This window comes from Pseudopipra pipra, chromosome 23 (assembly GCF_036250125.1).
Source record: "Pseudopipra pipra isolate bDixPip1 chromosome 23, bDixPip1.hap1, whole genome shotgun sequence".
NCBI classification, from domain to species: domain Eukaryota; kingdom Metazoa; phylum Chordata; class Aves; order Passeriformes; family Pipridae; genus Pseudopipra; species Pseudopipra pipra.
Window position 1 is genome coordinate 2,684,047 of NC_087571.1, and position 19,274 is coordinate 2,703,320.

The window sequence follows — 19,274 nt, forward strand, 5'->3', positions numbered from 1 at the left end:
GTTACTCATTGAAAGGCCCCCAGCTTGGTGAGGCTCATCTGAGGTCTCCTTCCCAGTCTCTGGTGGAGAGGTTGTTCCACATCCACACTTCCCTTGTACTCAGGGGACTCTTTGCCTGATGCATGGCTGAAATTTGGGGTGCCAGGGGTGTCAGGGAGAGGGAGGCCCAGGCAAGCAGCAGGGTCATGCATGCAGGAGGGTGGGTGGGGAGGTGATCACATGGAGATGGCAGGGCCTGAGCAGCGAGGCAAAGCTGGGGATGTTTATGTAATTTGGGATAAGCTATAAAAGGCAGCTGGAGGAGTGATCAGGGCTCAGTCCTGCAGTGAGTGTCATGGGAGAGGCAGCAGAGGAGGTGGTGTGGGTGCAAGGGGAGCCCTGCAGCACTCCCGGGAGATGAAGATCCGTGCGCAGCGCTGCCGTGGGGTACGTGCTTGGGATAAGTGAGCCTTTGCACCTGTGCTGGTTCTGGAGCGGGTGTTTGGAGGTGAAAGCGTAGCAGGGATATTGTCTGTGCCAGTGGCAGGAGGGTGTCTGTGCGCCAGGGAATCTATCTGTGGAGGCAAGCACATATGCTTGGCTCCGTAAGGACATATATCACCTGACTGAACACCCTCGAACGTGTGACGCGCCAGATGGTTTGGTTAAATATTTAAGCAAGCTGCTTTCTGTCCTGGGGACTCCATGTGTGCGAGGAGTCAAGCTGGGGGCACGCCCTGAGCACCTGTGGAGGGCTGAGAGCAGCCCAGAGACCTCCCCCAGCACCCTGGGAGGGTTGGGGAGGGAGGGCAGAAAGAAGTTGGATCGATAAACCACCATCCTGCCTCTGGGGAAATCTGTGCTGTGTCACTGGAGCAGCTTGGCCAACACTGCCATGTTTAATCACTCCTGAGCAAGGGAGATACTGAACACAAAAGGACTGCCCGCAAGGAGAGGGTTCCCGCCTGGGAAGCCTGCATTTACTTAGCTTTATTTATTTATTCATTCCCAAAGGGGCACAGCTCCATCTGCATCCTGCTTTCAGCACAGGAAATGTCTCCTCTGCCCCAGTGCTGCAGAAATGCCAGCTGATGGTGAAAGCCCTTTAATGCAGAGGGAATGGAAGAAGTGATGACTGTTAAATAATATTAAATATATTCTTGGATCACTTTATTAAGGTTTCCCTCCCCGGTGTGGTAAAGGCTTTACAACACACCTGTTCAGCCTCCAGAAAGGCATTTGGAGTAGTTTGTGTGGTTAAATATTCAAACATTTAATTAGCATACAATACCCACCGTGTTAAATCCTACCACTGCATAGTTCATTCCAGGGTTAGTTAACAGCTCCCATGATGTTGTTGCTCTGGTTTGCTTCCCAGCCATTCCTCCTCTCATTCCAGATGGGACACAGGGAATTGCATCTCCCTGAGAGTGTCCTGAACTTGCTGGACTCTGGTGGGCTCTTTCCTTGGTGCTTGAGCTGCTTTTCATAAAATCATGCGATGGTTTGGGTTGGAAGGGACCTTAAAGACCATCTCATTCCACCCCCTGCCATGGGCAGGGAACCTTCCACTAGCCCAGGTTGCTCCAAGCCCTGTCCAACCTGGCCTTGGACACTTCCAGGGATGGGGCAGCCACAGCTTCTCTGGGCAACCTGTGCCAGGGCCTCCCCACCCTCATAGTAAAAAACTTCTTGTATCTGTTCTAAATCAACCCTCCTCAGGTAAAACCATTCCCCCTTGTCCTGTCAATGAAACCCAAGTTTAATTTGTTTTGATTATGTTTTATAATCTGGTCACTTGAGTTCCTTTCTCTCTCCTGGGTGGGAGCAAACCTGCCTGTGCAGTTCCAGAGTAGCAGCTCAAAGTCTGACTTAATTTTTTTTTTTAAAAAGTCTCTGCAAAACAAGCTGAATTGGGTCGAGGTGGATTCAGCAGTTAAAAACATCAGAAGGGTTCCTCTGTGATGCAGCAAACAGCACATTAAAGGTTATGGATACTGCTCTAGTTTGTCAGGACTTAGAGCTGGAAGCTATTGGTGCTTCCCAGGCAGTGGTGGGTGATCCACTTCTCTCCTCCCACCTCTCCAAAATGGCAGTGGTAATACCACCATGGCCTATTTTTGTTGTCCAGCCCATAAGCTCCATGTTTTTAAAGCACACGTGGATTTCCTGGCTGGCAGTCCCAGCAGGAATACAGCAGGGTAATCAGAGCACTGCTGTAATTAATTGCTTCTCCTCAGTGGAATACCTGGCCATGGGCAGAGCATCTCCCAGCTCTGGGTGGCCCCAGGAGAGCTGTGCTGTCCCCTTAATGACACCGATGCATATTAATGTTTCTTTTGGTGTCATCTTCGTGCCCTCCACTGTCCTGCCCCAGAGCCCCCACTGTTTGGGACCATCTGATCCATAGTTGTTCTCCAGTGCATGATTAGCAGATTAGCCATTGTGCCCAGAGCAGCAAAAAAATGAACTCCCAGAAGCCCTTCAAAACAGAGAATAATTCATTACCCACCTTGATTTCCACTTAAAATGTACTTTAACTACACTTCAAACTACAAACCCTAAATCACCATCATGTTCACAAAAAATCCATCATTTTTTATTTTATTGCACGGCACTGGCATGACATAATCCCTTCCAGAGCGTCTTGGAGTGCTTTACGGATCAATAAATTACTTACCTGCACAGCAGAGGCATTGCGTGCAAGGCCATTGCAGTCATTCCGGCTCGGAGCAGCCCGGGAAGGTGTGGGAGGTGGGGAGAGGCAGGGAAGGGATGCTCAGGAGCGAGGGGTCCAAGCCAGTGTTGCCGGTGTATTTTGGTTCTGAAAAAATCTCCAGGAGCAGTTAATTAGGGGTGAGATAAGAAAGGGTTTATTTGCCAAGATGTTATACGACGCACGGGCCGGCCGTGCCTGAGAGGTTACATTTTATAATACCATCCATCCAATCCCAAATGTGCCCACCCTTTGGCCCTTCCTCTGGTCCGCCCCGGGTCAACCCCCTGAGAAATGGGTCTGGGGGCTTTTACTTCATCATCTTCACCATCTTCAGAGCACAAAGGGTACATAGTTACCTAATTTTTGACCGTATTCTGTGGTTTAGGCCCTGATATGCTGTTCTGTCAACTGTTTAGGCCTTGCCTTGACAAAAGACTAAACACTCTGCTGTATTCAGAAGCAGGATTGATATGGGAAGCATAGAATGGGGTAAGAGGGTTAGGGAATAGATAAACAAGGGAAAGGAACAAGGGACAAGGGGGGGGGAAAGGGAGGTTGCTTCTTTTTAAAACTTACAATTCTTACAAATATTAGAAAAATAAAATAAAAAAACATTAGGGGCTTAAGGCATCACCAGGAATAGGGGTGTTGCGATGGTCTGGGCTGCAGCTGGGAGGGGGGTGATGGATGGGGCTCGCCCAGGAAGGCTGGAAGGAGCAGGATGCTTTGGGAGTGATTTGTGCCTCTCCTGCAGAGCGCCGCGGCGGGGGCCAATCCACTGCTGGGCTCCCGAGAAAGCTTGGAAATAAACCCGGGAAGGTGATGGTCTTTATTATGTTCTGCAGGTGCAGGCTGATAAGAGCAGCTGATCATTTTTCCTTGTACAGCCCCACCATGGTGCTCCTGGAAACCTCAGCCCTCCCTGGCAGCCACACCGTGTCCTCTGCTCACGCAGCATCAGGAGCCCAGTGCTCCCTGCTTGCTCCTCATCCCTTTCCAGCCCCCTCCTCATCTCCCCCTGTCCTCTCCTTAGTCCTGGACCCCTCAGATCTGACCCTCTCTTGAGTGTTCATGATGGCAGTGCCAGTGCAGTGGCATGGCTTCCATCCCCATGGAATTTCCCTTCCTTTGCACGCTGGTAGCACTTACAGGCTCCTTGGCAGACTCATTGTCTCCATGCCCAGCTCCTCTTGGTGCTTCTCTGGTTACAAGGGCCTGGCAGAGATCCTGCACAGCTGCAGGAGTTTGAAGGGGTGGATGGTGTTTTCTCGGGATGCAGCTCTGCTGGGAAGGGTTTGTCATGGCTGAGAGGACACAAGGAGTGCTGGAAGTGGGATAGGAAGAAGCACTGTCTCACACACTGTGGAGGTGCTGAGGAGGAGCTTCTCGAGCCTTCCTAAAATGGCTGAATCCCCTCTGGCTACAATTTTTTCCCACTTCAGCCCTGTCTTCTCTGCCCCCTCTTTTCCCTGTGAGTTCCTGCCAAGTCAGATGAGACTGAGGGGCTACTGCATAGCTTGTCAAGGTGGAGGGAAATTCAGTCTCCTTCACCCACAGCTTGAGATTTGAGTTGGAGCAGAACCGGTTTCAATTTCCTTCTCCTCTTTGTGTCATTGCAGTGTCTCCAAAAATCACCGATATCTCTCCTGACATCTCCATCAATGAGGGCGGCAACGTCAGCCTCACCTGCATAGCCACGGGCAGGCCAGATCCAACAATCACCTGGAGACATATCTCACCCAAAGGTAAGAACCAAACACTCCCAGAGATATTTTGGGAGGGGCACAGCAGTATTTGTGAGCAGCCAGAGAGGCGTCTGTAGCTGGTGAAGGTGAAGTTGCAAAGTGAAGGTGAACGGAAAAGATGTGACTGAATGCAGGAGCTGTTGACTTTGGTACAGGAACATCCATCTTGGTGGTCTGGAAGGACAGGTTATGGTTTTGGTCGGGTGGAGGACTGGCTGTAGGTGCCAGGTTGGGTTTGTCGTGCTCAGAGATTCAGAGAATCGGGGAATACCCTGAGTTGGAAGGGACCCACGAGGATCATGGAGTTCCTGCACGGGGCACCCCCACTGCACATTGAACGTGCTTGTCTGGCCCTGTTTTGAGAAGTTTTCAGGCAATTCTTACACATTGCTTCAAAGGAAGATTGTAAATAGTGCAAATGAGCAGGAAAACACATGAAGCATTAATTGGTGGCCTTGTTAATTGGTAAGCAAAGCCTCAGCAGAACTGTGTGGGTGTGACTGCTGGGAAGCAAATTCCCATGCGTTCGGGAGCGTATAATTTCAAACCCTTTCCCCAGCTGCTTTTTGGCCTCTGCTTTGCATTTTGCTGCCCTGTTATCCCCCTGTGGCCGCGAGGATCTCGTGGGTGAGCTGGGGGTGGGATCCGGGGGGCTCAGGGTGGGATGAGCCGTGCGGCCGAGCATCACTGCCTGGCTCTGCTCCTCTGATCCTGTCTAAGCGCTTCAGTTCCACCTCAGAGTCGTGTTTCCCCCGAGGTTTTACCAGTGTGGGCTGTTGTTGCAGACAATTGCCTCGAGTTCTCCTCGGGGACGCCCATCCGGGCTGTCCGGCCGGAGGAGGCGGCGCAGGGGCGGCAGTGACGGATGGCGCCGTGGCCGCTCCTCCTGGCGATGGCTGCGGTGTCTCGCTGCAGCTCCATTGATTTTTTACTGTTTGTCTGCGCTGGAGGGAACGGCTGGGCCTGATCCGTCACTCCCCAAAGCCCAGGCACAGAGCGAGCTGAGTTGGTGGCATCTCAGCCCCTTCCCCTGACAGGAGTCTCTGTAAAAACTGTTCCCCCAGTGCACGTCTTGCCTCATCCACTGTAGGTGATCTTGCTTCCAGCAAGATGGCTTCAGTTGAGGTCTCTGCATGGATAACTGATGAAATTCAGGGTGCAGATCCGTGTGCTCCTCCCCATCCCTGAGTGTCTCTACGGAATCAAAGTTGTCACCACCAGGCAGCATTTATGGTTGAGGCAGTCCATGTGCTCCCACCTCAAAGTCTTTTCTTCCTCCTCTTCCCCTTGTCTACCCTGACAACATGTTTTTGTTTTGCTCAGCCTCCTCACCGCCTGTTTGTCACATGCATCTTGTTTTCCCCACAGCTCCACTCACCTTCCCACATCCCCTCCAGCTCCCCCAGGACCCTCTTCTCCCACTCCCGTGCCCCTCGCTGCCTTCTCCCACACACCATCCATCCTCTCCTAACCAGGCTCCCAGCTCCTGATGCCTCTGTCTTTCACGAGGGCTATTTTCTGTGTTTGCTGCCATCCAGCAGGTTTTTTTCCCCAGGGAATCTTTACCTGCGCTTGAACCAGATGTTTCCATTTTACTTAGGACTTAGCTGCTATGGAAACTGAGGATGCACCAGGAGAGGAAGAGTGAGCTAATCAGAAATTACCTGTGGCGCTGTGTAATTTGCAGCAGCAGCTCTTTCCTGATTTTGGCCATGATTAGGCATTCTGCTTTCAAAACTCAAAGGGAACAAATGATCACAGAGATTTACTTGAGCCTGGTCTCCTGCTGATGGGAGGTGCTGAGCCCAGAGGTGACCCAGGACAACTTCCATGGCTGTCCATCTCCATGGGCAGCTCCTCTGTCTATGGATCTGCCAAGCCACCAAGGGGAACCTCTACTTCCCCATTTTGCATTCACCACACGCAGCAAAGACGAGGATGGGAAGCATGAGGACTGAAATGAGAGCCAGGGAAGATGCACAGAGGTGCTATAGCAGGTGCCAGGATGGTATCCCTTTTCCTAGTAGGATATACTCTAATTTGGAGAGCTGGGAGCAAGTGAAACCCAAAGCTTGCTGCTGGCCCCTCTCTCAGTTGTTGGTCCACTACTCGTCCCACGGGAAGTCTCAAGTGAGACGCCTCCTGTTCCTTCTCGCCGTCTTCCTCCTTCTCACTTGGAGTGGTGGAGGAAAGGGATGAGGGAGAATTGGTTCAGGGAGTGCTGGTGCATAATTTAAGGGTTTACACAGCGGATGGTAAGCGGCTCTCACCGACATCGCTGGGGACAGGCTGTGCCAGCGCTGTCTGTGCCAGGCACGGGCACCCAGGAGCTGAAGGACTGATCCCATGCTGATGCTGCTGCTCTGTGCAAAGGCACTTCACGGGGTTTATTATTTCCTTGGCAGCTGTGAGCCCACTGCACAGCTCCTGGGGGGAAATGGAGTAAATCAGAGTGTTTGCTCACCAGGGCAGCGCATGATCAGGTCCTTCAGAGGATTTACACCCAGAGCAGCACAGCTCCCTGAGGACTGATCCCACTGGAGACCCTTTTCCAGTGACTCCAGGCTCCCCTGACCGCTCGGCTGTTCCCTCTCTGCTCTGATGAATATGTGTTTAGTGGCTTGGGCTGGTGAACTCTGCTGAATGTTCCTGTCTGCAGTCGTTGCCGTGTTCTGGGAGGCTGGTTTTTGAGGCTCTGTTTGGTTTGGGGGCTGGGGGAGTTCCTGCAGCTGGGCTGAGGAGAGCATTTTCATGGGATAACTCAAGAGCTGAGTGAACCTGAGCAAGAGAGTTTTCTGCCAGCCACAAGAGTGCTGCTCCCATCAGTGCCTCCATCACTGATCAGAGCCTTGCATGGTGCCTGGCCCTACCTGTGCCCGTCTCCTGCCAAGAGCAAAAGCAGGATGCTGGCTCTGGAGGATTTTTTGAACCCATGACCAGTCCAACCAATGTGTACAGTCTATCTTCTGTCCCTCTGCCTCACCCCCTCTGTCCTATTTTATTTCTTCTCCCACTAATGCTGTACTAACCCACAGCAACTCCCATTAATGCAGCTGAACAGGCTAAGGCGGAAAAAGAAGAGGATTTGGTGGAGTCTCAGCTTCTTCTGCCTCTCCAGAGGAGGTCTAACTGCTTTGAGGCTCTGTCCTGGGCTTGGCTGCTCCAACTGGCAGCACAAGTGTCAGCTGAGCTGCCAGGCACTGAGGCTTCAAAATGCAGCTCACCAAAACCATATGGGGATGCCAAGCTCTGGCATGGGATGGGGCTGTTCCATCCCTTCTTGGCACCCCTGTCAGGCCAAGGCTACTGGGATGGCAATCAAGGGAGGCACCTTCAGCAGGGTGGAGAGAGGGGAAAAAGGCAAAGAGGGAGAGAAGGATGTGGATAACCATGGTCTGGATGTAACACCCAGCAGGAAGGCAGCAGCATCTTTCCAGAGGAGGTGGAATTTGTGGAGAGGACTTGGCTTCAGGGGTCTGAAAGGCAGCCTTGTGTGTGCCCATGAGCATTCCTTTTGCACCCTTAGGTGCTGAGCATCTCTATGTTTCCAAGGCTTTGGATGTATCACAGCCCTGCAGTGCCAATGCCATCTGTAAACTGCAGTGAGGTCTTCTAGTTACTAGCCTGGTTTTGGTCACTCAGGTGTTTCCATAGTTACTGGGCTTTTTATTTATTTTTTTGGGGTAACTCTGATGTTGTCATGGCGATTGTCATGTTGTCAGGCCAGTTTTCCTTTCTTGGTGGATGAAGGCTGGGATTTCTTGGCATCCCGGGCTGCCGGGCTCGGGGTGACGCCAGAGCCCTGGCAGAGTGAGTGGCACCATGTTGAGCTGTCCAGGGGATATTTATCTGTGCTGCAGACACGAGACTCGTCATGCCTCCCATTTAGCTCAGGAAACGTGCCAAGGAATTGAAGTGAGGGATCTTCCAGGAGGGATGAAGGCTCAGCAGCCTCTGTCCCAGGAGGAGCAGGCATGGCTCAGCAGTAATGAGGGGGAGGCAAAGTGTGGTTGTCCAGCCATGCCAGGGCCAGGGGCACAAAGAAAGGGTGTAAAACTAGGTGTGGGCACGTGGATCCCTCCACTGGCTCATCCGTCTGGCCACACGCAGACATCCTGAGCCAGAGGCTGCATCCAAGTCGTCATCCTTAACAACCCTTGATGGACTTTTCTGCCACGGTTTTGTCTAATTGCTTTTTGATTATTGCTGTAGTATGATGGATTCTGGTGTGAGGCTTAAGACAGCGGCTGCCAGGGTAGGAAAACATTATGGTTTGGCTTGGTGGTGTATTTACTTGTGAGAGGTTTGATTGAGAGGTCTCTGTAGCGGGAATCCCTCATTAATCTCAGGATTAGGCTGGGTGCTGAAAGCTGGATCCTGTGCGGAGTCTGAGCAGTCATTTGTGGGGCAGGTGACACCTTGTTGCTTCAAGGCAGAGACAGGGGAGATCCTCAGAGGACCCCTACGTTGCCACATCCCAGATATCCCCTGATCAGTCCTTTTAACCTCCGTGGCTTCCCTGGAAGAGGTACAATGGCAGTCCCTTGTCTCACGGAACCGATGGGAGGATAAATACGTTCCAGACGTGAGGCACTTGGACACAGCAGTGATCACAGCTCGTATATGCACTTAAGATAGATGAGACACAGTGGCCTGATGTGGCAGAGGTCTCATGAGATCATCTGTCTATACATCAGCAGCAAACCAGCAAAGGGACTCTGGGAGAAGTCTGGTATATTTGGATATATTGATTCTCTCTGGCTCTTGGCGCGGCTTAAAACAAGAGGACAAACAACTGCAAAAAATATCCAGCTGGAAGACTTGCTTGTCCCTGGGAAGGGGACACATTGTCCCATCTCAGAGGTTTGTCCATTAAGCACTTTGCTTGCAGTCTTCATCTTTCCAGGATCCTCCCAGGAGAGAAGGCATATGGGATATTTGTAGGCTGGACATCAGATCTGGCTCCAGAGAGAAGGGGGAACCACTTGGGTGGGAAAATCTCCATCTGCTTCTGTGCTGCCTTGTCCCTCACTGTGATCAGCTCTGTTTCCCATGAGATCACTCCCTTTAACCCTGCCTCAAGTCACCTAATTAACTGAAGACCAGAGAGCCATGTTCTCTGCTGGCCCTTTTATCGGGGAAATACCTCTAGGAGGGAGCAGATGGTTTCTGTAAGGCTGCTCCTGTGTTCATCACAGGTCTTGTGTCTCTGCACTGCCTCTTGTCTCCTTTGGAGACATCGTTGTGTGAGCCAACAATGCAAGTGGTGTGTCAAAGAAGGGATGTGAGTCCTGCTGCATCTGTAGGATGGAGCACTGAGCCTGCCCTGCTCCGTGGGCTCTGCATTGGGTTGGGATGGGTTTGGTTGGGATGGCTACCATGCTGTCCCACCTCCCCTTTTTGCACGTGTCCCTCCTGTCTTTTGATGGCCAGTTGACTCAGTAGGGATTCCACTGACTCACTCAGTGGCCAAGAACCTTGTCCTCCTTCCAAGAGGCAGTTGCAGGCCTGGCCTCCAGCTCTATTAACTGAAGCATTCCAACCGGCTCCAATCCTGTCGGCAGCTCAACCGTCCCCTTGTTTACTGTTGAAATAATTACTGCTTTGCCATAATATTAGCTCTGAGCCGTGACTCCATTACCATTATCGCCGGAATATTACCCATTTATTATCTCCCAGCAACCCTGGAAGATGAACACTAGGCTTCAGAGACCAATTGTTTTACAACAGACAGGATCTTGGTGTGCATTGTTTAATGAGGTAAACTACATTATAGCCGGCATTAATTTGGCTGCGGTGCACTCCACTAAATCACTGTTAACCTGTAAATCTGCCACCGGTTTTGATACTCCTTTAATCAGTGTGTGCTGGACAGATCGGCTGGGCAAAGGGTCAACAGTGGTCCAGCTCTGTTTGTGTCATGTAGGGTATTGAAACAGGTGAAATAAATAGGTTGAAGGGGTCACGGGGAAGCAGGACTTTGGGAGGGACACTAGTTTTGTGTGTGGTTGTGGTGAAGGGGGCAACTGGAGTTGCCAGGGGTCATTTGAGAAAGTTGTGGGCATGTGCTATGACCAGCAACAAGATCCTGACAGGAGCAGGGTGAATATTTAGCCTGTTGAGTGCCAGCAGCTTCCCCATCTGCTCCCATGGGAGTGGGATCTGGCCCAGCAGGAGCCAGAATCTGGTGGCATCACGTCATGGGCTCCAGGTTTTGCTTTCCCAAGGAGTGACTAAAACTCAGTGTGCCATGTGGGTAGCTCCTTTTAGCATTTCCCTTCCTGATGCTTTTTCAAAGCAATGGGAGATCATGTACTTTTATGTGTATAAAAGTAATATTTTTGATTCCCCACATGGTGGAAATGAACTCTCGGAGCTGATCTGTTCACATATTTGGCATAACCACCTTTAAAATATGCATCTTGGTACGAAAATAACGAGACCCCTTCCAGCTACAAATGAGGCAATGTCTTCCCCTTAAGAAAAGAGGGAAAAAAACACCTTGGCTTCAGTATATTCCCTGAATGCAGCTTTGCAATGTCACACTTTCCCTCCTTGCCGGAGGCAGAGCGGGATTTCACTCCTCATGGCACCGTGCAGAAGCAGCCAGTTGCTGCCCTATTGAGGGGGGAAAGCAGGGAGCGCTGCCTGCACGTCCAAATTTTGTGTTTTGTCTTATCCCATTGATCACTGACTACCTTTGCAACAAAGGTGAGACCCTCTGAGGTGTTGCAAATGCCCTGATCCGTGCTCTGCATCCCTTCTCCATCCCCAGCATCACCCCACGGGAAGATGAGAATGTGTTACTATTTCTTTGGCGTAGTGGGACAAGGCAGACAAAACCCAACATGCCACCAGTGTCAGCTAGTCGGATTTGCTGCCTCTTCTTTAGTGCTGAACACAACTCCCTCCTTCCCTGATAAATGCGTGGCTTTGTGTCACTCCCTGCCTGGGACCCTCCTTTCATTCAGCTGGCCTGGGCAAGAGCAAGGGACGGGAGCGTCTGAGATTCCAGAGATCTCCACACAAATTAAAACCTTTTATCAGCCCCTCATAGCTGTGCAAACTAATTATATTTGGGCCAAACTTTGCCAGCGACTCCCCTGAGGTATTATTATAAAAATCTGAGCTGTGGAAATGCGTCCCCATTCTGTCAACACCAGGTCGCTTCAGCTATAGAAAACTCTGCTCCAGCTCCTTTTAGCTCCCGTGATGTGCTTTGCATAAGCTGCTGCCGTTGTTTTTGGGGAGGAGAGAGCCCAGCTAGGCTCTGACATGTGGCCCAGGTCTGCTGAGCCAAGGGCAGGGCTGGGGTGGGGGGAATAGCACTCAAAGATTTCACAGAATCATAAACTCATCAAGGTTGGAAGGGATCTTTAAGATCATCCAGTCGAGCTGCCCACCCAGCACCACCTCTGTAGTGTGAACAGGGACCTAAAAAACTCCTGGGATGCCTGGGATGGTGAAAAGGGTCCCCAAAAACTCCAGGGACCCCCAAATACGGGGTGAAAAAGTTCCCCAAAACCACCTGGGATTCCCAAATTGTGGCTGAAAAGGGCCCATAATCCCCTGGGATCCTTTATTTGCACAAGCCCTGCTTGCCTGGCTCATTCTCCCACTGCTCTCCTGTGGCTATCATCGTGGCCCTGGGGCTGTGAGTGCACACATGGGGTGGCTACTTCCATCCCTGGAGAGATGGGACATGATGATGAGGAGTGGGAGGGATATCAGAGAGGTGGGGATACCCAAACCCCAACAGGCAGGTGTTGGGAAGGAGCAGCACAAGGACAAAGCGCATGAGCCTGCACGTGGATGGTTTTCCTAGTGCTGGCACCTTGCTGGGGGGCTTCTGGTGGTGGTGGAGCTGGTTTCCATGCAAATTTTTTCTTTCTTTTTCCTGGCATTACCATTTGCTCCATTCCCTGCCTTGTAATCTTGCTGCTGAGCTCGCGTGGGGCAGGGCACTGAGGCCAAAGACATCCCTCTTGTTCTCCCACCTGCGCTGTCCGTAGATGGAGGCAGCACAAGGAAATGCTTGGAGCCAAACTTCCCAGTGGGAAGGAGGTTTTTGCCCCCTGCCACCATTCCTGCACTGTCCTTGTGCTCCTCCTCGGGCGCAGATTGCCAGCTAATGGGGCGGAGCCAGTGCGAGCACTCTCCATTAATGGAGCAGAATATCAACAGAATAAAGCCTTCATTTCCTGGGCTATGGTTTCATTATTAATATACTTTACAGTTCACAGGTTGTTCATTTGCTTCCATGTTTTCTCAGCTGGTGTAATCTGCGGCGCGGAGTGAGAAGAGTCATAAAATTTCCATTTCCAGTTGAATGTGCGTCCAATTCGCCGTGAAATGTTTCTCTCTGTCGTGAATATTAAGTGCCCGAGGAGTTGGTAGCCATGGGATTAGGCAGGGCAGGTTGCCAGCCCCTCTCTGTGTCCCAGGGGTGCGGGAGAGAAGTGGGTGTAGAGAAGGAAAGGTGACCAGGCGACGTGTGGGGTCTGAGGGAAGGACTGTGTGGTGGAGGGAGGAAGAGGGAAAAGGGGAGGAGAGTGAGGATGGAGAGAAAGGGAGGAAATCGGGAGAGTGGCACAAACTGGCTTCAGGGTGGATGTAGTGGGCAAAGGATGCTCTAACAGAGCAGACTTGTGCTCCACCTCCTTGCTCCCCGTCCCATGACCTTGATACTCATCAGGGAAGATGTTGCACCAGTGTTTGCTCCGGTTTGTAGATCAGTTGTTGATATCTGTGCTCAGTCACTGCTGTGGGCTTTGGGGTTGTGCCCTTCCCCTGGCCTGAACATGGTTAAAGAGTTTCCTTGTCTCTGGCAAAGCTGAGAAATGCTGCTGTGCTTGTAATGGCAAGGAGGTGAAATGTGCTGGTGAACTGGAGCTGCTCAGCTGCCCTGCACCAAGCTGAAGAACAGCAGTGAGCAGCCACAGAGTTGCAGGCACTGTTGAAGTCAGACAAAAAGGGTTTTTCACGTGAATTTGAGGGGAAAAAATCGTGTTCTGCTCTTGTTACACACCCAGCATGAAATTTGTTGTGTGTTTAGCGTATTCTTTTATGGCTTGTAGCAAAGCAAAGGCAGGAGTTGGGGCGGGTGGTCGTGCCCTGTGGCTGGGCAGGTGGTGGGACCAGCGGTGGTGCCACAGCTGCAGTGCCACTGGCAGTGGGCACATCTGACAGCACAGCTGGCACGTTGCTGCAGCTGGAGGTGGTGGGGGATGTGTGCCCTGGTTACCCCCCCTGTCCTTGCAATAGTGGTGCAGGATGTGGTGTGACTGCCAGGGGAATGGGACAAAAAGCCAAACTGTGGTGGTGTGCCCAGGCCATGGGCACTGCCCAGAGCCAATGGCACCGTTTCCTTCCGACTCTTCGCTGAAATGACTTCAGCCACAGCATTCCTCACTGCAGGGGAAAAAAATGCCTCTTCCTTTCCCATCTTCTCTCGGTCGAGTCAAGATAATAATAGTCTTTTTCTGATCCCCTGAACTTTCCCATCTGCTTGGTAAAACAATGGCAATTCTTTTTCCTTCTGGCCTCTCTCTCTGTCTTCCTCTCTTTTATTTTTATTCTCCTACAGTATAATTTAAAGCCAGAGCAATGCCGTAGCCCATGGGTTTTTCCCCTTCCTGTGACATGCTGCTGTTATTTAAAATGGCTTTTCCCTTGCAAAGCAATGCCTCTCACTGCCCTCCCAGCTCCTGTAGCAGGGCCAATACCTTCACAGAGGCCTGAGGGAGGGGGTGGTGGGCTCTAGTGAGGGGGCTCAGCCCTGTCTCCAGTACCCCTGTTCTTCTAATCACCCAGCATCGCCCATCCTTGCAATTCCTGGTGTGACCTCCCACTCCCCATCCCCCCTCCCCAGGCTCAGGGCATCCTCACCAGCCCCCCACAGCCCCAAACCCATCCATCCCATCACCCCTGCATTTCTCTGGCTTCTCTCAATAAGCCACAATATTGCGAGTGATCCTGCAGAAATGGAGACATCAGTGCCATAAAACACGAGGGACAGAGCAAGGCCACTGGGCTGGAAAATAGCGTGTCTGGAAAAATAAAGATGGGATAAAGATGATGGAGAGGCGACAGCGAGTCTCACCCTGCCATGATTCAGATGGCTCCGGGGGGTGAAGTGAGGTCAGGGGGTCCCAGGGGAAAAGAAGGGGTGGAAAATATCCCACATGTGCAGAAACTCGTGGCAGTGACGGCGCCTGGACTTTGTGTGAGCTGCCTGCAGGGATATGCGTGGAGAGAGGAAAGTTTTCCAGATCCCCGTGACTTCTTGCCAGCACTGGGGATGGATTTAGCTGGCACTTGATGCTTATTTTTTTACTCTAATGCCATTATGCCACTTGCTTCCCATCCGAGGGATATTTCCCTAATGCGGCTGAAATGCAGCTTAGCTGAGGTTACAGCCATTTAACGCTCTGGATTGCAATTGCTTCTTAAGAGCTTGTCCTACGGAGAAAGCCTGGGGGTTTAAATTTCCAGCCAGAGGGACCCTCCAGTCCAGAGCCAGCAGCTCTTTTTCACACAAATCCAGAGGAAAGCGGGGTGCCTCGGCTTTGGCAGGGGATGGGAACGCTTTCTGCAGAGCAATGCTGGTTGCACAGAGGGGCCTGTGGTTGGGAAGGGATGTGGTGGATCCCCCGTGGAATTTTTTCGGGTTCTTTGCAAGCCACCTGCAGATATCAGGCAGGAGCCACCTCGTTTCTCGGTGCCTCTCTCCTCGCCAAGCCTTGTGCAGCACAGCTTCTCCTGGAGCCAGCGAGAAAGCTGCCAGAAATGGGCTGAGCTCCAGGGAAGCCAAGTTGCGACAGGATTTAATCGAGGAGCGGTGCTCCCACAAACAGGATGCGTGTGTTTGTCTGAGCGATTTTCTCTGGCAGCATCTGTCACTCTCCAACATCTTGGTATCATTGCAGCAAATTATTTAACCACTGCCCACTGTACCCCATCTGTCAGGCAGCCCCTCCACACGGATGGGGCCTTACCTTCCCGCCTTTCCGAAGGAGCTCACCGGCAAAGGCCGAGCGCCAAACAACAGGACAAATTAAATCAAAAGCACAGCTTCGGCACCCAGGGGGAAAATGCACATCAGCTTTGACTTATTGCACGGCGCACGCTTACAAGAGAGAAGCAGCGGCTTTTGTCACTGCAAGGGGCCATGAAAAATGAATTAGGGCCGCTGCTGGGAGAGGGCACGCAGGAGAATCTTTCATTCCAGCAACGCTGTCCTCTCTCACCTTGGAAGCGGCTACGGGGGGAAAAAAAAATTGCACGGAGGAAGGAAAGAAAGGAGAGAGGACTTTGTGTTGGGCATCTCACTGGGAGAGAGCATGGGAGGAAGAGTGTCGGTGCTCAAGCAGGAGCACGGAGCTGCTGGGAGATGTTGTCTCCTCAGGAACTCTCTGGAGGGGGCTTGGCTCCGTGGGAGCCTCAGTATTTGGATTTCATGTACCTTTTGGAGACATTCTGGCAAGGAGGCAGAAAAGCTGTGTGGGAAGTGGTTCCCTGCTGGTCACAGCCTCTGCTGAGCATCAGTTCCCCCCTGTGCTACCACAGGCACCACCCCCTCACCCTCCAGGGGCTGAGGAGAAAGGTGTCCAGGTTATGCTTGTGATAACACATGGGTATCATTGAGAACAGCAGCCCTCTAATGAGCTCTACACCCATCCTTGCTGCAGATCTGACACCACTTAAGTGCTTTGTGAACTGCATCTGTTTTTAATTTGCTCGAACAGGGTGGCATGTGCCCTCTGGACCTTTTCCTGGGGTTTGGTGTCCTTGCCAGCTCCCCAGGAGGAGGCAGGAGCTGGGAGAGGCTGAGGACGGTCGCTGCAGACAGTTTGCTGAGCCTTGAGCTGCCTCTGAGCTCTCCCTCGCGCCGAAATAAAAGGGCTCATTCTTTATTCGACTCATTTACTCCTGAGTTAGAGCCTCGTTCAAGGGTGGTTGGTCCCCGAGTTGTTTTGTTTTGTTTCTTTAAATATTAATTTCCATAATCCATTTATTTCCCAAGGAACTACTTCTCGCAAACAAAAGGTTTAATGCTCCTCTTTTATTCCCGGTAACAAATAAGTTGTCTGAGACGTGCAAACATCCCGGCAGCAGCAGAGCCGTGCGCGTGCAGCAGCCGTCTGATGGCAAAGAACCACACTTAAGGATGCACAGGGACGGGGGGAAAGCATCCCTGAGGGATCACAGCTACCACAGCAGCATCTCCCTGGAGATGCTCACCCTGAGAGGGAGGACAGCGAGCCCGGCTGACACCGGGGAGCCCCCACAGCCTGGGATTCCAATCCTTTGCGTGGAGGCGTCTCCAACATGCCTTTTTTGAGATGGGAGATTTGAGAGCCGAAGGCCGGGAAGCACAATAGAAGATAGACTGCTTGTACCTCATTGTCTGGAGAATAGATGGGCTGCGGGCTCCCGGAGAATAGGAGCTGCCACTCAGGTGGCTTTAATAGAACAGGCGGCAGATAGATTTCAATAAAAGAAATGAGTATAAATATTGTTAGCGGAGAATAGAGGGAGAGTGAAAAAGATCTTGTTTAACGAGTCACAGTGGGAAACTTTCAAGGACTTTTAAGCTAAAAACTCTTCACAATGGTGCTATAATGGACGGCTCAGCCGACTTGGCTGCGCTGTGTAGCGTCGGTGAGGGGACTGGGCTGGGCAGGTGTCCCTGGGATACCACAGGGAAAGGCAAGGCAGAGAATCACAGAGTGGTTTGGGTTGGACGTGGCCTTAAGGATCATCTAGTTCCAACCTTTGCCACGGGCAGGGACACCTTCCACTGGCCCAGGTTGCTCCAAGCCCCGTCCAACCTGGCCTTGGACACTTCCAGGGCTGGGGCAGCCACAGCTTCCCTGGGCAACCTGTACCAGAGCCTCCCCCACCCTCACAAGGAAAAATTTCTTCCCAACATCCCATCTAACCCTGACCTTTGGCAGTGTCTTTGCCTTTCTTGGAGTTGATGCCAATATAGGCTCTGGGCTGTGACCACAGGCTGAGTGACCAGGTGATGTGGTGGCATCCAGAGGGTCTCTGTAAGTTGCATGTCCCAGTGATTTAGTCCCTGATTGCTGCTTGTGCCCACTTAATAGTTACTTATTAGAGTTGTTGTATGAGATATGAGCCCCAGCTGTGGTCTCAGGAATGCACTGAGCAAGTGTAGAAACAAATGCAGGTGCTGTCTCTGTTCTAGCTCTGAGTTGAGCAGCTCTGAGTTGAAGAAAATGTCTTTCCTGGCAGGAAAGAGCAGAGGTTTGGCTGCAGAGCCACTGGCTTTGTGATGGCTCCTGGTTGGGAGTTGTGTTTGCAGGGTGCCTGTTGAAATCCCCATGTCCTGACCCCATGGTCACAGGCAGCCAGAAATGGGACCTTCAGGAATAGTCACCTCTGCTCATGCCAGCACAATATTGGGTCTGGGACGGTCCTCCATCCTATCTCGAGGCAAAACATGAGGCACCATCATCTCACCTATGCTCAAAGTAGTTGGAAGGAGAAGAAAAACCAAAGCATTGCATGGCCACGTGCAAGGAGAGGCTCCCATAGTCCTGGGGAGGAGGGGACACTGAGACCAGTGCAGGAGAAGGACTTTATGGTGAGGACTTTGTGGCCACCCCTCTCCCTCGCAGCCTGTGCTGCCGCACACAAGGGCACGGAGAAAAACTGGCTGTGAGAGTCGCCCCAAACCCAATTTAATGAGGAAAACTCCCTCTTAGTGACACGGGGCACAACTGGTGATGCTCTCCACCCCTGGGGTGTGAGGATGAGGAGGGACCCCAGGCTGCAGCAGTGGAGGGAGCTGCTGCCAAGCTCCCTCATCCCTGAGCGCCGTGTGGTGCCAGGCAGCACCATCCCCTGGGGCCTCGCACAACATCAGGCCACGGAAACATGCTAATTAACATGGAAAAGCATGTCGGAGCAGAGATTTCTTTCCTTGTCATCGGGAAACTTCAAAAAGAGAGAGGCTTGGCCCCGTGTAAGCACAACACAGACTCTGATGTGCTGTGTGCCCGTTTCTGGGGTTACGGTCCCTCTTCTGAAGGCTTGTGAACACGGAGAAGGGGAGGTTCAGAGCCCGCATCTCATGTAGGTGTGCTTCCTGAGGGGATTGCTCCTCTAAGAAGGGGCACAGATGGAAATAGGCTGGAGCCTGTGGCACAGGGATGCAATATTCACGAGAGGAGGAGAGCAGCTCGCCTGGGTCGATAGGGTAATCTTAAAAAAAATCATTTTTTTAATGATTGCGCTGGATGGCTTCCAGCAGGTTAATTACCCCCAATCTCTGTCCACCGGAGCGTGGCAGCATTAAGCCAGCACGGGGGAGTCAGAAAGAGGGGGTGCATGGGAGGGGAAGCTGCCCTAGCTGGGGTCATTCACCTGATCAAACAAAAATGGGAGAGGGAATTTTAGAAATGCCTGAACTTTGTTCCGTGTGTGCTAATTGAGCTATCAGGAGCGGGTAATGGTGGTTAATAAGAGGTGAAGCAGATGCACCCACCTGTTTAGCTGGAGGCAGCCACAGCTCTTGTTCACCCACCCACCCAGGGCTGTGTCATGTGTGCTTTGAGAGGGATTTGGGGTGATTTGGGGGTGATTCCTCCCCCCACCTCCTTCCCCACCTGCTCTGATGCTACTAAACCACCCGCCGCCGCACGAAGCAGGGGTGAAGCAGGTCTCTGGTGCCAACAACTCGCTCGTATTACCTTTGTGTGTTTTATTTATTTACTATAAACTGTTATAGGATGGCCATCAGCACCACGTCGGGGTGATGTGTGAAATATATGGCTCTCGGGTTCAGTGCGTCACTCGGAGCC

At 52.0% G+C, this 19,274-nt stretch overlaps 1 protein-coding gene across 9 annotated transcripts in view; it reads left to right on the top strand.

The window, feature by feature from the left end:
- Positions 1-19,274, top strand: part of NTM (neurotrimin) — a 356,205-nt gene that overhangs the window by 323,727 nt on the left and 13,204 nt on the right. For all 9 annotated transcript variants that reach the window (XM_064634457.1, XM_064634453.1, XM_064634458.1 and 6 more), the window contains one exon: positions 4,318-4,443. In XM_064634457.1, coding sequence (XP_064490527.1) covers positions 4,318-4,443 — 126 coding nt within the window. The remainder of the gene's footprint in view (positions 1-4,317; positions 4,444-19,274) is intronic.